This window comes from Carcharodon carcharias, chromosome 2 (assembly GCF_017639515.1).
Source record: "Carcharodon carcharias isolate sCarCar2 chromosome 2, sCarCar2.pri, whole genome shotgun sequence".
In the NCBI taxonomy this organism is placed as follows: Eukaryota; Metazoa; Chordata; class Chondrichthyes; order Lamniformes; family Lamnidae; genus Carcharodon; species Carcharodon carcharias.
This window is the reverse complement of record NC_054468.1, coordinates 3,064,294-3,082,962: the sequence shown is the minus strand read 5'-3', so window position 1 is coordinate 3,082,962 and position 18,669 is coordinate 3,064,294. Positions and strand designations below refer to the sequence as shown.

Sequence of the window (18,669 nt, the reverse complement as noted above, 5' to 3'; positions counted from 1 at the left end):
GACTCACCTGTCCAGACTCACCTGGAGCTCGGAAAGATTCACCTGTCCAGACTCACCTGTCCAGACTCACCTGCCCAGACTCACCTGCCCAGACTCACCTGGAGCTCGGAGAGACTCACCTGTCCAGACTCACCTGCCCAGACTCACCTGCCCAGACTCACCTGGAGCTCGGAGAGACTCACCTGTCCAGACTCACCTGTCCAGACTCACCTGGAGCTCGGAAAGATTCACCTGCCCAGACTCACCTGTCCAGACTCACCTGGAGCGTGGAGAGACTCACCTGTCCAGACTCACCTGTCCAGACTCACCTGGAGCTCGGAGAGACTCACCTGTCCAGACTCACCTGTCCAGACTCACCTGGAGCTCGGAGAGACTCACCTGTCCAGACTCACCTGTCCAGACTCACCTGGAGCTCGGAAAGACTCACCTGTCCAGACTCACCTGCCCAGACTCACCTGCCCAGACTCACCTGGAGCTCGGAGAGATTCACCTGTCCAGACTCACCTGCCCAGACTCACCTGTCCAGACTCACCTGGAGCTCGGAGAGACTCACCTGTCCAGACTCACCTGTCCAGACTCACCTGTCCAGACTCACCTGGAGCTCGGAGAGACTCACCTGTCCAGACTCACCTGTCCAGACTCACCTGTCCAGACTCACCTGGAGCTCGGAGAGACTCACCTGCCCAGACTCACCTGTCGGTACCCGGAAGTGCTGCTCTGATTAGTGGGGACGTTCTCAGCTTTAGTGAAATATTTGCAGGAAGTTCTGCCAGAGCTTCTCCTCCTCCTCCTCCTCCTCCTCCTCCCTACACCTGCTCCCACTCCAGTCTCGGCTGGGAGTCCCTCCCGATGGCAGATTCCCGCGATCCCAGCCAGTTCCAGGCGGTGGATCTGAGCAGCGCGGCGGGGATTGACAGCGGAGTTGCGTGCGGCCCGGAGTTTCCAGCGGACCGAATGCTGAGCGCGGGGAGCTCGGCAGCGACTGGAGCTGGAGGAGGGAGCGACTCTCAAGCGGGTGGCCAGAGCCTGGCTGAGAAAGATGCTGAAGGGCCAGTTCCAGCATCCCCCTCCGTCACGGATTACAAACTGAGGAAATTCTTCGTGCTGAGGGTAAACTGCGCTTTTTGTCACCCTGACCTCCCCTTCGAACCTGAGCACCCTCCTGTTACAGCGAAGTCCGAGTGGACATCACAAGATAGTTCTCACACTCTGCTCCTCTCACTCTTGTTCTTTCTCGCTCCTTCCCTTACCCAGCTGTCATTGTTGTCCTCACTTCAATGAGAATAGGGGCGAACCTTTAATGTCAGTTGTGTGGGATTTACATAAGGCTTCTTGGTAAGTGCACAGTTTTAAAATCCTTGCCTTGATGTTGAGAAATACAACTTGTACACACTTAAGATGTGGGGCAGGAAAAGACCAGCTTGTCCTTCCCAGGATTTAGATGCGAACTTCGAGGGAAGCTTTCTAAATTACAATCAGTTTTCATGTACACGGGAACACTAATCATCCCGAGTTCCAAAGGAAGATGGAAGGGAACCAGTGTTAAAATGGTGGAATGGTCAAAGGTGGCAGAATTCAATGACAGTAAGTGTAAGATGATTAATTTTGGTTAAAGATAGGTTCATGTCTTGAGTCATTGACTCTCACAGAGGAGAAGGCCATTCATCCCATTCTTTTTCTGCCAGCCCTTTGAAAGAGCTGTCCAGTTAGTCACACTCCACCGTCCATAGCCCAAGGTGGGAGGTGATGTTTTATAGGGACCACTGCTGTTTATCACATGCATCAATGATTTGGACTCAGAAAATATTTTACCCTTTGCAGACTGCACCAGATTGGAGCGTGTGCTTAATGGAGAGGAGACTGACAAAATACAAGATATTTAACATGCAGAACCAGTGGCTAACTGGAAAAATAAAAAGCAGCAAGTTATGCTAAACATTTGTGGAACAGCTGGTTAGGCTTCAGCTGAAGGATTGTGTCCAGTTCTGGGCACCACACTTGAGGAAGAAAATACCATGAAAGTGGAAAGGGTGCAGAGGAGATTTACTGGGATGGGACCAGGGGTGAGGGACTTCACTTAATATGGAGAGACAGGAGAAGCTGGAATTGTTCTCCTTAGAGCTGAGAATTTTGAGGGGAGATTTAATAGGGGTCCTTAAAATCAAGTGTTTGGGAAAGTAAATAAGGAGAAACTGTCTCTGGTGACAGAAGTGCCTGTAACCAGAGTGCATAGATGTAAAATAATTGGCAAAAGAAACAGAAGCGACAATGAAGAGAAACTGTGTGCAGCAAGTTGTTATGATCTGGAATGCACTGCTCTAAAGGGAATTGAGTAACTACTTAATAAGGAAAACATTACCGAGCTATGGGGAAAGAGGGGTGGGGGGACTAACAAAGCATGATTTATTTTTAGATGAATACAATTGAAAACAGAGAGGTTATGTTGAACTTGTGTTGGACACGTGGAGTACTGTGTGCAGTTTTGGTCTCCATATTATTAAAAAGGATGCAGGAGTCACTGGAGAAGGTGGAAATCTGAAAGGGACCATTCTAGAAATGAAAGTTTATGACAATCATGGAAGACTGAACAGAGGGGTCCTCCTCTCGGGGAGGCTGAGGGGTGAGCTGATAAGTGTAATTAAAACTCGGCAATGGTTTGATAGGATAAATATGGAGAAGATGTTTCCACTTTTGGGGAAGTCCAAAACTAGGAGTCACTAATATAAAAATGGTCTCTAATAATCCAACCGGGAATTCAGGAGAAACGTCTTTAACCAGAGTATGGTGAGAATGTGGAACTCGCTACCACAGGTTGAAGTGAATGGCATCGATGGATTTAAGGGGAAGCTGGATAAACATATGAGGGAGAGAGGAATTGCATTCCTGCCCTTTGATCTCTCTATTGTCTCTTCAGAAATGCTTTCTTCCCAGAATTTATTAAACTCGTTTCGTTACCCTAGCTCTTAGACTTGTAAAAACAAACTTTCCCTATCTTTACCTTACTTACACCATTTACAACCTGCATGCATCCCCCTTTGAACTAAAACAACTCAATTGAAAAACAACTCCTGTTATTGCTTTATGTAAAACTCTGATTGAATTTCCTCTTGATTCATTAACATATCAAAACCATTTCTTACTTTTGGCTTTAGACTCTGGCTCTTACCCATTTACCTCAACTACTTGTTTTCCAATACATAAGAAAAATGACAGGGTTATTAACTGAAGAAGAATTTACAATTTCTTATTTTCTTGACATATAACCTTCCTTAGGTAAGGAGACCCAAGCTGTATGCAGTATTCTGGGTGTGGTCTCATCAATATCTTGCATAATTATAACTTCCTTATTCTTATATTTCAATCCCTTCGTAATAAAGACTAAGATACTATTTACATTTACAATTGCTTGCTGTACCTGCATGTTAACGTTTTATGATTCCCTCCGAGTACCAACATTTACTAGTCTCTCAGCTTTTAAAATCTATTCTGCTTTTCCATTTATTCCACTAAAGTGGATAATTTCACATTTGCCCACATTATACTCTTTCTGCCACCATCTGGCACAATCCCTTCACCTGTCTATACCACTTTGCAGCCTCTGTGTCCCCTGCACCACTTACTTTCCCACCTAACTTTGTATCAGCAGCAAACCTGGACACGTTACAATCAGTCACCTGCATTAAATTGTAAATAGCTGAAGACCAAACTTAGCCTTTAATACATTTGGATAACAAAAATCCATCAATATCAGATTTTGAATGTACATTTGATTTATCAACAGCTGATGTTTGCAGAACAGAAGTTAAAACTTCCATCACCTTTTGTGTGTAGAATTGTTTCCTAATTTCACTCTTGAAAGCTTTGGCTCTAATTTTCTAACTCTAGATTTTCCAACCAGTGGATGTGGGGTGGGATTTTCCAGTCCGTGTGGTGGTGGGTGGGAAAAGCGGTGTCTTTCCTGCCAGGTGCACTGGTGGGTTTTCTCATCACATTGTCCGCTTTCTGCCTCATTAATTATGTAACAACAGGAAATACGTTGGGTCGCAGGTGGGCAGCCTCTGATTCGTCCACCCTGCCATGACCTCAGCGCTCTGTGCTCCGAGCACCATATTTAACCTGCATCCACACACAGTCTCAATGTCCACAGGCCAGAATCCCCCCAGGCGCCGAATGGCAAGGAGAGTGTTGCTCCCAAATTTAATGACCCATTGCTGGGCCACCTGCAGGATGCTTTGGAGGCTCTCTAGGATGTCCTCTAACCCAGTAATGGGTGGAGGAGGTCAACTAATGGGAAGCGGTGTCTTTGGTGGTCAGTTCAAAGGAGGAGCAGGAAAGGTCTGCAATCTAGTGCATGAGGATGATGAAATGATCTCATCCAGTCCTGCAGGATTAAATCAACCATCTCATCACCCTCAACTCACACACTCACAAACCCATCAGGCATTAGTGGGATGACACCACAGGAATCCCACACAATGCTAGCTGAAGGCACTCACTCTCACACCTTCATATCTCCATCTGAGTTCATGTGCTGTGTAGATCGTGTCTTCATCTCATTCACTGTTCCACTCATCACTGACACAGGGCTGGCAACCTTATCCTCTGCCTTGGCATGTGTCTTGCTCACACTCTCTCCATTTGCCTTCATGCAGGACAAGCTTGCACACAATAGGAGGGAGAATGGCCAGACCAGGGACCAGGGGCCAAAATTAAGGCCCTCATTCCCTATGAAGAGTGTGTCGTCATGCTGGCTGGAGATGGCAGGGACTGTTCACATGGTGACAGTTAGCTGGGCAGTGCCCAGCCAAGTGAGGACCCTGCACCAGCTCAACACTCTGACAACCATACTGAGAGTCCATTCTGCTGAGGTGTCCATCCATCTCATCTGCATTATCGTAAGGTGAAGGTCTCATATCCATGGAGTGATGTGTAAATGCATGGAGAAGGGTCATATATCCTCACACTCCATTTACTCACTGTCATCTGGCAGGATTTTCAATCTCTGTGCCCTTACTCAGGACTGGTGTGTATGCTCCTGTCTGCCATGTGCATTGCTGGCTCTCCGAGTGTACATCTGCTAAGCTTAGTGAGGAGTGTGAGCACCATCCCAGCTTTAAGTGCCAGAGCTCTGACCCCCGGGGCCACTTCAACCTTACAACCTTCAGCCTTTCTCAGCTTGTAGTTGTCTGCATTGTAGCCACAAGGCTCTTGTCACAATATAGGGATGTGGAGCTGAGCCATGGGCCTTGAAAAGCGTCTCCTCACCTATACCCTCGCCGAGGTCATTGATGATAAATACGAATGGTGATGCGCTGTGGTCAGTGGAGCCTTGGAGTGTGCTTGATGTGGATATGGTAGCTTTTGACAATGTTGAGGGTAGCAATGGGATGCAACCCAGGATGTAATGAATCTGATGAGTGCTCTTTATTATCAACAACTCGTTACCTTGAGTGCTTCATGGTGTCTGCATTTTGCAGCTGGACAAGGGCCAGTACTGGCCATGAGGGCAGAGTGACTGTGTGAACTTTGTGATCCTCAGATGGTCCAAATCTATGGAAAGGTCAAGATGAACACTCGCCTGCACCCCTAACTGAGAGTGACATAGCTCAGTGTGATGGAGGAGAAGGTGGCAGAGAGGACCAGGTGATGTTGAAATGGAGTTCAACCTGCTTAACATCCTCCGCTGCCTCGGCCCAAACATAACTTTTCAGCTTCGCCATCGAGGGGACACAGAGTGCGCTGTTCCATTTTTGCAGATGGATCTCCTTGAGGAGCTTTGTCAGACTGAAGGCATACTGCTGCGAGTGCACTGTGGTAGAGCAGTTCCTGGCTCTACTAAGCTGCAGTAGCAATTGGAATGCTGTTGACATGCTGGAAAAGACAGTGCCTTCTGACGTGTGATGTCGGAACACTTTCCCCTAGGCTGCACCTCACCTCACCAAGGACACATGTTCCCAAGGCTTCACCATCCTTTAAAGGAACAGGGCAATGGTTCACAAAACGTGTGAGTGCTCACTCTCAGGTTGATGTGCATGGTTGCAATGGGAGGGAAAGCAACACTGGTGTTCACGTGGGCCCATGAGTGAGGACACTTGTCCAAAAGGATGCAGGCTACAACCCATCATCCTCCCCATGGAACCTGGTGGCTATGGGAGCCTCATGTGAAAGCCGGCCTCACTTGGCCCATGCCATTGCCTCTTCCCCTGCAGCCTCAACTTCATCGAACTTATCACCCTCATTCCTTTCAAGGTCCTCCTGATTGGTGATGTGCAGCCCCCCCCCCCCACCACCATGTCAGCATCTAGCAAGTCCTCCCCCCTTTGCAGCATCAAGTTGTGTAGCACCAGCAAGCCATGATGATCTGGGAGACCCTCTGCAGAGTATACTGGAGTGCTCCACCTAATCTGTCATCGAAACCACATCTTCAAGGTGCCAATACCACTGTTCAAGTAGCAATATGAGCATGGTTGTACCTTCTCTCTGCAGGATCCTGTGGCTGTCACATGGCCATGTTCAGCTAGGTCCATTGCAAGTATCCTTTATCACTGAGGAGCCAAATCCAGATTCTGTGTGGTCCCTCAAAGATGTCAGGGATCTGTGATCTACTCAAGATGTATGAGTTCTGGCAGCTTGCTGGGTATTTCATGCAAACTTGCATGAAATATTTCTCCTGGTCACAGGCCAGCTGAACATTGAATGAGTGGAATCCTTTCCTCTTGATGTATTGCAGTACTTGTTGCCAGGGAGCTTTTATGGCCACATGAGCACAGTCAATAGCACCTTGTACCTGTGGGAATGGGAATATTGCGGCAAAGCCCAGTGCTCTGGCCTGCTGGCTCTCTTGATCTCCTTCGAAGTTGATGTAATTGTGGGCCTTGGCGAAAAGGGAGTCTGTCACCTCATGAATGCATTTGTATGTGGAAGCTCGAGAGATCCCACACAGGTCCCAAATGGAGTCCTGGAAAAAGCCACTGGCGCAGAAGTTAGGAGCAGTGGTTACAATCAGAGCCACTGGCAATGGATGTCCTCCCAGTCCCCATGTTGCCAGTTCCTCGAGAATGTGGGAAATGTAAGTCAACAGATCCCTGGACATGCAGCGGCCTTGGTGACACTGTCTCTCGTTCACCTGCAGATAAGACTTGCATGTTCTGTCTTGAGAGCTGCCCACACAGATCATCCTCTGTGTCTAGAAGGGACCCTACTGCCCTGGCTCGAGGGTTTAGCTCCTCCCTTTGACTGGCCTGGCACTGCAATCGCCATCGTCTTCACCTTCCTTGCTGTCTGTTTGTGATAATGCAGGCAGCAATAAATCCAGCCTCCATCGTCCTCAAGTTCTCATCTCTGCAGCACCATTGAGAAAAAAAAAATGAGTCAGCATGAGCCTCCAATGCTCCAATTTCGGTGGATTACTATCACGTGACTCGGTTGAAGGTCTTGGATTCAGTGATGGCACCTGTTCACTACTGAAATCCTGGCCAGCGCATGGAACGTTTCAAGGTGCACCTTTCCACCCCTCCCCCACCCACCACCACCTTGACATGACCCACTGCTGTGAGATTGCTTTGACCAGATGCTGGGATCCTCAGTCACTGCAGTTATACTACTCTTTGTGATACTCATGATGTCCAATGTTCACGGAGGAAATGTAGTTATTGAGGGGCTCTGATACTTCTCACCTGTGAGCCTGCCAGTGCCAAGACTGTGATCTTGTTGGATCCAGTGCCCTGGTTTGTTGGGGCTAAAGGATCCGGGTTACACGCTTCTTTCAGGGTGACCCAGTTGGCACCATTGACAGAGATCTGTAGACCTTTCTTAGAAGAAACACATTCTGTTTATTTACAAAAGGAACTAAGCTACGTTTGTGTGCTTACAACTCAACACTCTGTCTTTACCCTTTAGACTCTAACTCAGGACTACAGAGGTAGCCCATGCTACTCTGCTATTGGGTACTAAGATCATGTGATCTTGCATTACAACATTTGTCTTAAAGGTGTATGACACATCAGATTACTGCAGATCTCCTGCTTTAAAGACGCATCTGGAGCTTGTCAAGTCACCAAAATGCGCTAGGCTTTGTTATTGCTCTGGGCAATTGGCACTCTAGCAAGGAATTCTATTATTGACTTGTCATTAATCTTGCGTGAATGCGCTTCATTGCTTCACTCTCCTGATTCTCTGCCTAATTATTGAAACATGCTCCTAACATGTCTCAGGCATGCATCTCTCCTCATTTGGCAATATACAGCCCAATTGGGTGCCTCTTTAACCAATCCACCCACTCTCCACCCCCCCCGACCCAGTGCAGTGTCACAGCCTCCAAACGGCCCCCTGAGCCTTCACAAGACAACTTATTCCCCAAATTCATTTTCAAAGGGCTGTTGATGGGCAAATTCCTCCTTGCCCTGTCACAACATTCACTGTGCTCCTCGTGGATGAATAATTAATGAGCTGAACAGTGGAAAACCGGGTCCACACTGCCCAGTGTGAATCACACCCACGTTCCCACCCACCACCACACTTAGACTCCAGGCCAGAAGATTCCATCCACTGAGTAATTATGAAATAATTATTTAAGTGTTTGCCTCTTTCAAATGTAACATGAAATTCTAATCTAAATAAAGGTACAGTTGAAACTCTGTAAGCAGTTAGGTTTCCTATTATAGGAAGTTTATTAAGGCAATTGAGACATTGAGCAACACAGTCACAAGGACTCTGGCTGGAATGAGGAAATACCAAAAAAAAAATCAAAAATTGGCTTAATTTGATTGCAGTGTTTAAACTGCTAAAGGAATGAGACAAGTGAACTGGAAGCAGATTTAGAGAGATTGAGGGGTTGTGAATGAAGGAATAGACATATATGATTAGATGTAAAAGATTGAGGCTAGAGCGTAGAAAAAATGTTCTTACACGCAGGATTGTGAGATGATGGAATTCATCACCAGAGTTAGTGATTGAAATAGAAACTGTGCCAACATTTAGGAGATGGATGGGGTGGTTTGAATGAGAGGGATTGGGGTGGGGATAAAGGGAAACGGGGACTGCGTGAGGAGGTGAGATGAGGACACTGCTCATGTGGTTGCATCAATCAGTCTGTGCTGAGTTAGCTGAGCTCACTTGGCAATTGAGTGAGTTCAGTTGGGCTCAGTGCCCTTACAGGGAGAAGATTCCAACTCCTGATCATTATCTTATGACCCCTGCTGCGAGAGTGAGGTATTGCACATAGGTTCCATCCCATCGTCCTCATCATCGAACTTCCGCCTTGACAATCACAGGACAGTAAAATCTATGTGGGTATTAATCCTGTAGGCTCTCTACATTAACCATGTCTTTTAAGTTGGTCAGACTATGCTTCCTGACAGCAATCCTTTTGTTTCCTGTGAATGGAGAACAAACAGTGAGGGATAATTTAAAAAGCGATAAGAGGAGAGTTGGGAGTTCAGTTTAAAACAGTGAGGAGAGAGCGAGAGTTCAGTTTAAAACAGCGAGGATAGAGCAGGAGTTCAGTTTAAAACAGCGAGGATAGAGCCGGGAGTTTAGTTTAAAACAGCGAGGAGAGAGCGGGAGTTCAGTATAAAACAGCGAGGATAGAGCCGGGAGTTTAGTTTAAAACAGCGAGGATAGAGCCGGGAGTTTAGTTTAAAACAGTGAGGAGAGAGCGGGAGTTTAGTTTAAAACAGCGAGGAGAGAGCGAGAGTTCAGTTTAAAAGAGCGAGGAGAGAGCGGGAGTTCAGTTTAAAACAGCGAGGATAGAGCCGGGAGTTTAGTTTAAAACAGCGAGGAGAGAGCGAGAGTTCAGTTTAAAAGAGCGAGGAGAGAGTGGGAGTTCAGTTTAAAACAGCGAGGATAGAGCCGGGAGTTTAGTTTAAAACAGCAAGGAGAGAGCGAGAGTTCAGTTTAAAAGAGCGAGGAGAGAGCGGGAGTTTAGTTTAAAACAGCGAGGATAGAGCCGGGAGTTTAGTTTAAAACAGCGAGGAGAGAGCGGGAGTTTAGTTTAAAACAGCGAGGAGAGAGCGTGAGTTCACTTTAAAAGAGCGAGGAGAGAGCGGGAGTTCAGTTTAAAACAGCGAGGATAGAGCCGGGAGTTTAGTTTAAAACAGCGAGGATAGAGCCGGGAGTTTAGTTTAAAACAGCGAGGAGAGAGCAAGAGTTCAGTTTAAAAGAGCGAGGAGAGAGCGGGAGTTCAGTTTAAAACAGCGAGGATAGAGCCGAGAGTTTAGTTTAAAACAGCAAGGAGAGAGCAAGAGTTCAGTTTAAAAGAGCGAGGAGAGAGCCGGGAGTTTAGTTTAAAACGGCGAGGAGAGAGCGGGAGTTCAGTTTAAAACAGCGAGGATAGAGCCGGGAGTTTAGTTTAAAACAGCGAGGAGAGAGCGGGAGTTCAGCTTAAAACAGCGAGGAGAGAGCCGGGAGTTTAGTTTAAAACAGCGAGGAGAGAGCGGGAGTTCAGCTTAAAACAGCGAGGAGAGAGAGAAACTTGGAGTGGGGGAGGGGAAGGATCCAGTTGTTAGGTCCACGTAGGTACCAATGACATAGGTAGACTAGGAAAGAGGTTCTGCTGAGGACTACGAACAGCTCGGGGCTAAATTAAATAGCAGAACTACAAAGGTAATAATCTCCAGATTACTACCTGAGCCATGTACAAATTGGTGTTGGGTAAGTAAAAATAGACAGGTAAATGTGTGGCTCAAAGATTGGTGTGGGAGAAATGTGTTCTGATTCATGGGGCACTGGCACCAGTAATGGGCAAGGAGAGAGCTGTTCTGTTGGGATGAGCTTCATCTGAACCATACTGGGACCAGTGTCCTGGCAAATCATATAACTAGGATTGTAGACAGGGATTTAAACTAATTAGTGGGGGGAGAGTTCAATTGAAGGGAAGTTTAAAAAATCAAAAAGAAACAAGAGAGCAGAGGTACAGGGTAGAGAAGAGGAAAACGATGATCAAAGTGTGACAGGAAGGGGTAGAACATATAAGCAGAAGAGTGCAGCAGAGATTAGAACCAGAATGAGTAATAATGATTAAAAAAATCAAAGCTTAAGGCTCTTTACCTGAATGCACACAGCATTTGTAACAAGATTGATGAGTTGACGACACAAATAGAAATAAATGAATATGACTTGATAGCTATTACAGAGACATGGTTACAGGGTGACCAAGACTGGGAACTCAATATTCAAGAGGATTCTCATTCCAGAAAAATAGGTAAAAAGGAAAAGGAGGTGGGGTAGCTTTGTTAGTAAAAGGAGGTATCAGTGCAGTGGTGAGTAATGATCTGGGTGCAATAGATCATGATGTGGAATCAGTTTGGATGGAAATAAAGAATAGCCAAGGGGAAGAAGTCACAGGTGGGAGTCGTCTATCAGCCCCCGAAGAGTTGCCTCACTGTAGGACAAAGTATAAACCAGGAAGTAATGGAGGTGTGTAATAAGGGTGCTACAATTGTCATGGGTGATTTTAATCTGCGTATTGACTGGACAAATCAGGTTGGCAGGGGTAACATGGAAAACGGATCTATAGAGTCCATCAGGGATGTTTGTTAGAGAAATACATTGCAGAACCTATCCGGGAGCAGGTAATTTTAGATCTAGTAATGTGTAATGAGGTGGGATTAATAAGAGATCTCATAGTTAAGGATCCTCAAGGGAATAGTGATCACAACATGGTAGAATTTCAAATTCAGTTTGAGTACAAGCAGCTTAAATAAGGGCAATTACCGAGGTTATGAAGAAAGACTTGTCTAAAATGGGCTGGGAAAATAGACTAAGGGGAAGGTCAGTGGATGAGCAGTGGCAGAAATTTAAACAGATATTTCATAACGCTCAGCAAAGATTTATCCTGGTCACAAAGAAGGACTCGATGAGAAGGATGAACCACCCGTGGTTAACAAAGGTGGTCAAGGAGAGTATCCAATCAAAAACTAAGGCATACAAAGTAGCAAGAGCTAGTGGTAGGCTAGGGGATTGGGAATTTTTTAGGAACCAGCAGCAGAGACTAAAAAGCTAATAAAGAGGGAGAAAATTGATTATGAAAGTAAATTGGCAAGAAAAATAATAACAAACAGAAAGATCATCTACGGGTATATAAAAAGAAAAAGAGTGGCTAAAGTGAGTGTGGGACCCTTGGAGGATGCGACTGGAGAATTGATAATGGGGAACAGGGAAATGGCAGACAATTTAAACCAATATTTTGCATCGGTCTTCACGGTGGAGAACACTATAAACGTCCCAAAGATATCAGAGAAGCAAGGAGCTAATTGGAGGAAAGATCTTGTTACAGCCTCTATCACAAGGGGGCAAAGTATTTGACAAACTAATGGGGCTAAAGGCAGACAAGTCTTCAGGACCTGATGACCTGCATCCAAGGGTTTTAAAGGAAGTGGATGCAGAGATAGTGGAGGCATTGGTCAAAATATTCCAGAACTCACTGGATTCCGGGAGGGTCCCAGCAGATTGGAAAACCACAAATGTGATGCCCCTGTTCAAGAAGGGAGAGACAAAAAGCAGGAAACTATAGGCCAGTCAGCCTAACATCTGTCATTGTAAAATGCTAGAGTCCATTATTAAGGAAGAAATAGCAGGACATTTGGGGAAACGTAATGCAATCAAACAGAGTCAACATGGTTTTGTAAAAGGGAAATCATGTCTGACAAATTTGCTAGAGCTCTTTGAGGATATAACAAGCAAGAGTTGATAAAGGGGAACCAGTAGATGTGGTGTATTTGGATTTCCAAAAGGCATTCGATAAGGTGCCACATAAAAGGCTATTGCGCAAGATAAGGGCTCACGGTATTGGAGGTAATGTATTAGCATGGAATGTCTGGAATTCTCCAGAGAGTTGTGGTGGCTTGATCACTGTAAGTATTTGATGAGGAGGTAGATAGATTTTTGAAATACCGGGGAGTTGAGGGCTATGAGGAGCTGGCGCAAAAGAGGAGCTGAGGCCTGGGGCAGATCAGCCATGATATTATTAAATGGTGGGGCAGTCTTGAGGGGCCAAATGGCCTCCTCCTGCTCCCATTTCATATGCTCTTATGTTCTAACCCAGTATCGCAGGACTTCGGTGCGAAGGTTGTGGATTCAGGAGCAGGTATTTAGCGATGCCCTCTCCTGGGCTACTAGTCAAAGAACAGCAGACAGATCCTCCATTGCACTGGACGCTGGCCACTACTGCCACTGCCAAGAAGCAGAGTAACCGGTCATGCATCCTATCACCACTAGTGGGATCTGTGTGATATAAATGGCAGTCATCCTCCAGGCAATTGATCGAGAACAGTTATTTTGAGTTGTGGAGGGCGAGTCCATGTAACAGTTACTAATCTCAATGTTATTTTAATGTCCCCACAGCCAGGAACATTTGACCAAGCATTGACAGATATTAAAACACAAATAAGCCAGAAAGACGATGGAGCTTTAAAAAGTACCTGGCTTCTGACTGAGTGAGTTTAAATACTTTGTCTGTCTTTGGAAACACTATCTCGACAACTACACTGGCAGGTTATGTTTAAGATTACAGTCCATCTTTTATAGGAAGTGGTTGGTGGACACCAGCACTGATCAGTGCTGCCTCACTGAATTCGCTACATTAAAAAATATATATATTTAGTTAATTATCTGAATCTAAGTGTCTCTGGCAAGGGCAGTATTTATTGCTTATCTCTAATTGCCCCTGAGAAGGTGGTGGTGAGCTGCCTTCTTGAACCACTGCAGTCCATGTGGTGTAGGTACACCCACAGTGCTGTTAGGGAGGGAGTTCCAGGATTTTGACCCAGTGACAGTGAAGGAGCGGCGATATATTTCCAAGCCAGGATGGTGAGTGGCTTGGAGGGGAACTTCCAGCTCATGGTTTTCCCATCTATCTGCTGCTCTTGTCCTTCTAGATGATAGAGCTTGTGGATTTGGAAGGTGCTGTTGAAGGAGCCTTGGTGAGTTGCTGCAGTGCATCTTGTAGATGATACACACACTGCTGTTACTGTGCGATAGTGGTGGTGGTGGATGCGGTGCCAATCAAGTGGGCTGCTTTGTCCTGGATGATGTTGATCTTCTTGAGTGTTGTGGGAGCTGCACTTATCCAGGCAAGTGGGGAGTATTCCATCACACTCCTGACTTGTGCCTTGTAGATGGTGGACAGGCTTTGGGGAGTAAGGAGGTGAGTTACTCATCACACAATTCGTAGCCTCTGCCCTGCTCTGGTAGCCACAGTATTTATATGGCTAGTCCAGTTCAGTTTCTGGTCAATGGCAACCCCCAGGATGTAGATAGTGGAGGATTCAGTGATGGTAATGCAATTGAACATCAAGGGGCGATGGTTAGATTTTGTTGGAGATGGTCATTGCCTGACACTTGTGTGGCGCGAATGTTACTTACCACTTATCAGCCCAAACCTGGATATTGACCAGGCCTTGCTGCGTATGGGTATGGGCTGCTTCACTATCTGAGGAGTTGCGAATGGTGCTGAACATTGTGCAATCATCAGCGAAATCCCCACTTCTGATGTTATAGTCATTGAAGAAGCAGCTGAAGATGACACAATCGTATAGTGCGTGCAACTGTAAGAATCCCAACCATGTATTGACCAGTGAAGGTAGGATGCGGTGACCGTGATAGAGAACCCCCGGCAGATTTCTCAACTACCACATTAAGGAAAGGGAGTTCATCCGACTGCTCCATTTTAAATCGGCAGCTGCAGGTAATAATTTCCTTGCATGTCTTACTGGACTCCATCCTGTGCTCAAATTCACCTTTGAAATGGAGCAGTCAATTCCACGCGCTATAAGATTGGTCTTATCAGCAAACTTGTAAATAGGGCCTGAGCCATTTGCTCACTGTGCAAACTTGATGTTGAAATAGGAGCATCAAAGGCATCCTGCAGGATAATGGCTACTCTGTTCAGATCATTTCACGCTGTATATCACACAAACTCATGAACTGACCCACGGCCATCACTTTTGGCCCTGAAAGGCACTTTGTCTACCTCAGGTTACCCTGGAAGGATAAAGTATCTCAAAAATGTGAGCAACAGGTGAGGCTAGCTGTTTCATGCTGCTACTATACAGTAACAACACAAGTGGTATTCTCCACTAACAGGATGCTGCCATCAAACCAAAAAGACATTCTGCCTATCATGCAAACGAGTAATGTGGTACATGAATTTCAGTGCCAGTGTGATGCCTGGCTCTTCGTCTCAAGGACTGGCGGATCGTATCAAACAGCATGTCCCAGCTACTGTTCGCAACAGGCAGGGGACAGACTGTAACCAACGAGCCCCTACTTGTAAAACTCAAAACACAGTGTCCAATTGTAGATGTAATTCCACGATTGGACATTTGTTAAATAATCATCAATGGGCTAAGAATAACTCTGACAACCAATTTAAGAATGTCAGCCAGGCTCGCAATGTGGTGCATTTGTGTGTACTGGAAGTTACAGATATTAATACACGGGGCCCTGTTCTTTGCAGACAGAAAGAACATGTACACACATTGCACCTGTTTCAGCTAAACAAAATGAGTGACAAAACAAAAACAGAATTACCTGGAAAAACTCAGCAGGTCTGGCAGCATCGGCGGAGAAGAAAAGAGTTGACGTTTCGAGTCCTCATGACCCTTCGACAGAACTGTTCTGTCGAAGGGTCATGAGGACTCGAAATGTCAACTCTTTTCTTCTCCGCCGATGCTGCCAGACCTGCTGAGTTTTTACAGGTAATTCTGTTTTTGTTTTGGATTTCCAGCATCCGCAGTATTTTTGTTATTAAAATAAGTGACAGCCATTCGCTGATTCATTACTTAGGGCTTGACCAACCGAGTTCAAGCTGCTTGGTTTAAATTTCAAACAATGCTTGGCAGTTAACAGTCAGTCACCATCAATTGATGTATTCTCCATGGCAACCAATCAGAGTCCACTTGCCAACCAATCAGCACTCTTTTCTCATACAGTACACATTTGTTGTTTCCCCTGATATTGGTATTTTCTTGCTAATTGTCCAGATGAGTGCAAGATGAAAAGCTTCAACAAAAAATGTCTCCCTTTTCAAAATTCTATCCAGTTGTAGCAAGAGTTTGGAATGTTTGTGCATTACAATCTTCATTTAATTACTCGCCTCCTGGGTTCTGCATTTCAAATTGCGATGTATCAGACTGAACTGGGTGTGGAGGAAGTTGAAATGTCATGACATGTAATTTGACAAGGAAGTATTCAATGAACGGCATGACACTAGGAAGTTCTGAGGAACAAAGGGACCTTGGCTTGTGTGTCCATAGATCTCTGAAGGCAGAGGGGCATGTTAGTGGGGTGGTGAAAAAGGCATATGGGACACTTGCCTTTATCAATTGAGGCATAGATTACAAAAGTAGGGAGGTGATGTTGGAGTTGTATAGAACCTTGGTGAGGTCACAGCTGGAGTACTGTGTGCAGTTCTGGTCGCCACATTATAGGAAGGATGTGATTGCACTGGAGGGGGTGCAGAGGAGATTCACCAGGATGTTGCCTGGAATGAAACATTTAAGTTATGAAGAGAGGTTGGATAGACTTGGGTTGTTTTTGTTGGACCAGAGGAGACTGAGGGGCGACGTGATTGAGGTGTGCAAGATTATGAGGGGCATGGACAGGGTGGATAGGGAGCAGCTGTTCCCCTTAGTTGAAGGGTCAGTCACGAGGGGACATAAGTTCAAGGCGAGGGGCAGGAGGTTTAGTGGGGATGTGAGGAAAAACATTTTTACCCAGAGGGTGGTGATGGTCTGGAATGCGCTGCCTGGGAGGGTGGTGGAGGCGGGTTGCCTCACATCCTTTAAAAAGTACCTGGATGAGCACTTGGCACATCATAACATTCAAGGCTATGGGCCAAGTGCTGGTAAATGGGATTAGGTAGAATTCCACAGGTTGACCACCCTCTGAGTGAAGAAATCTTTCCTCATCTGAGTCCTAAATAGCCTGCCCCATATCCTGAGACTGTGGCCCCTGGTTCTAGACTCTCCAACCAGGGGGAAACATCCTCCCTGCATCCAGTCTGTCTAGCCCTGTTAGAACTTTATACGTTTCAATCAGATCCCCTCTCATTCTTCTAAACTCTAGTGAATACAGGCCCAGTCGAACTAATCTCTCCTCATATGACAATCCTGCCTTCCCCGGTGTCAGCCTAATGAACTTTTGCTGCACTCCCTCTATGGCAAGTATATCCTTTCTTAGGCAGGGAGACTAAAACTGCATGCAGTACTCCAGGTGTGGGGCTTACCAAAGCCCTGTATAACTGCAGTAAGACATCCCTACTTGTGAACTCAAATCCTCTTGCAATGAAGGCCAACATACCATTTACCTTCCTAATTGTGCTGCACCTGCTTGTTTACTTTCATTGACTGGTGTACAAGGACACACAGATCCCTTTGTACATCCACATTTCCCAATATATCACCATTTAAATAATACTTTGCCTTTCTGTTTTTCACACTGAAGTGTGTTGAATGGCAGAACAGGCTCAAGGAGCTGAATGGCCTCCTTCTCCTATTTCTTATATTCTTCTAATCTGGAAAGCGCTGCCTGACAGGATGGTGGAAGCAAATTCAGTTATAACTCTCGAAAGATAGTTGGGTATGTGGTACTAAAGGAAAAACCTGCAGGGCTATGGGGAAAGGGCAGGGGAGTAGGGCCAATTGGTTAATACTGTCAAAGAGCCAGCAGAGGGACAATGGGCCAAATGGTCTTTGCTGTATCATTCTGTGATGACCCCCTACACCCCACCCCACCACCCACCCCCCCAACCCCCTCCACCGAGCTCCAGCCTCTTCATTCCTTCTCTTTCCTAGACAGACATTCTCAAAACTGATACAGCAGTGTTACAATTGGCCAGAGTTATGCCGTAAAAACCCATCTGGTTCACAAATGTCCTTTAGAGAAGGAAATCTGCCATCCTTACCTGGTCTCTACACGAGACTCCCACACCAACATGGCCGACTCTGAGCTCATTGGTATTTGCCTGTCCTGAATTCTGCTTCATGACACCGAGGGCAGGATGATCTTGCCCACCAGACAAAATGTAATCCCAGAGTTTCAATGGAGCATTGGCTGGAATATGTGAAAGTGAGGCCGTTCTGCTTTAACTGTACAGAGGCTTGGGCCTGAATTTTGTGGTTGTCGGGCAGACGCGTGCATGACCGGAACGAGCGTAAAATGACAGGTGATGACCTTGGGCGAGGGTCCCAACGTCATTGCGCACTCTCGTGATATTTCGGCTAGCGGGTGCGCATGCGAGTTGGCAGCTCTCCCACCAACAATGAGAAGGCCTAGTAAGGCCATTAAAGTAATAATTAAGTTCAATTTTTCGCTGTCTGTCCATACTTACAGTCGGCGGGTAGGCAAAAAGGCCAAGCGGCCTCTGGATTTTTTTAGGAAACCTCATCCTTGGACAGGGTGATATTTCCAACAGCAAATAAACATGAAATAAACATATTTAAATTTCATTCATCACACGTTCCTGCTCGTGTGACACAGCCACATGAGGGGGCATGTTTTTTAACATTTTAAAATTGTTTATTTTAATTTTTTAAATCCTCATCGCCCTGAGGCAGCTCTGTTCCTCGGGGAGATTTTCCTCTGTGTAACCGCGTACACATGCGGGAAGTTCCCCACTCACCCTCCTCTGCCCCCCCCTCACACAAGCAGTGCCCAGCGCTGCAGCACGTG

At 46.1% G+C, this 18,669-nt stretch overlaps 1 protein-coding gene across 1 annotated transcript in view; it reads left to right on the top strand.

The window, feature by feature from the left end:
- Window positions 1-727: 727 nt before the first annotated feature.
- The window catches only part of LOC121272648 (tumor protein p63-regulated gene 1-like protein), a 121,011-nt gene continuing 103,069 nt past the window's right edge, over window positions 728-18,669 (top strand). The window contains exons 1-2 of the mRNA XM_041179352.1: window positions 728-1,110; window positions 13,342-13,433. Of these exons, the coding sequence (XP_041035286.1) occupies window positions 850-1,110; window positions 13,342-13,433 (353 nt within the window). The 5' untranslated portion in view covers window positions 728-849. The remainder of the gene's footprint in view (window positions 1,111-13,341; window positions 13,434-18,669) is intronic.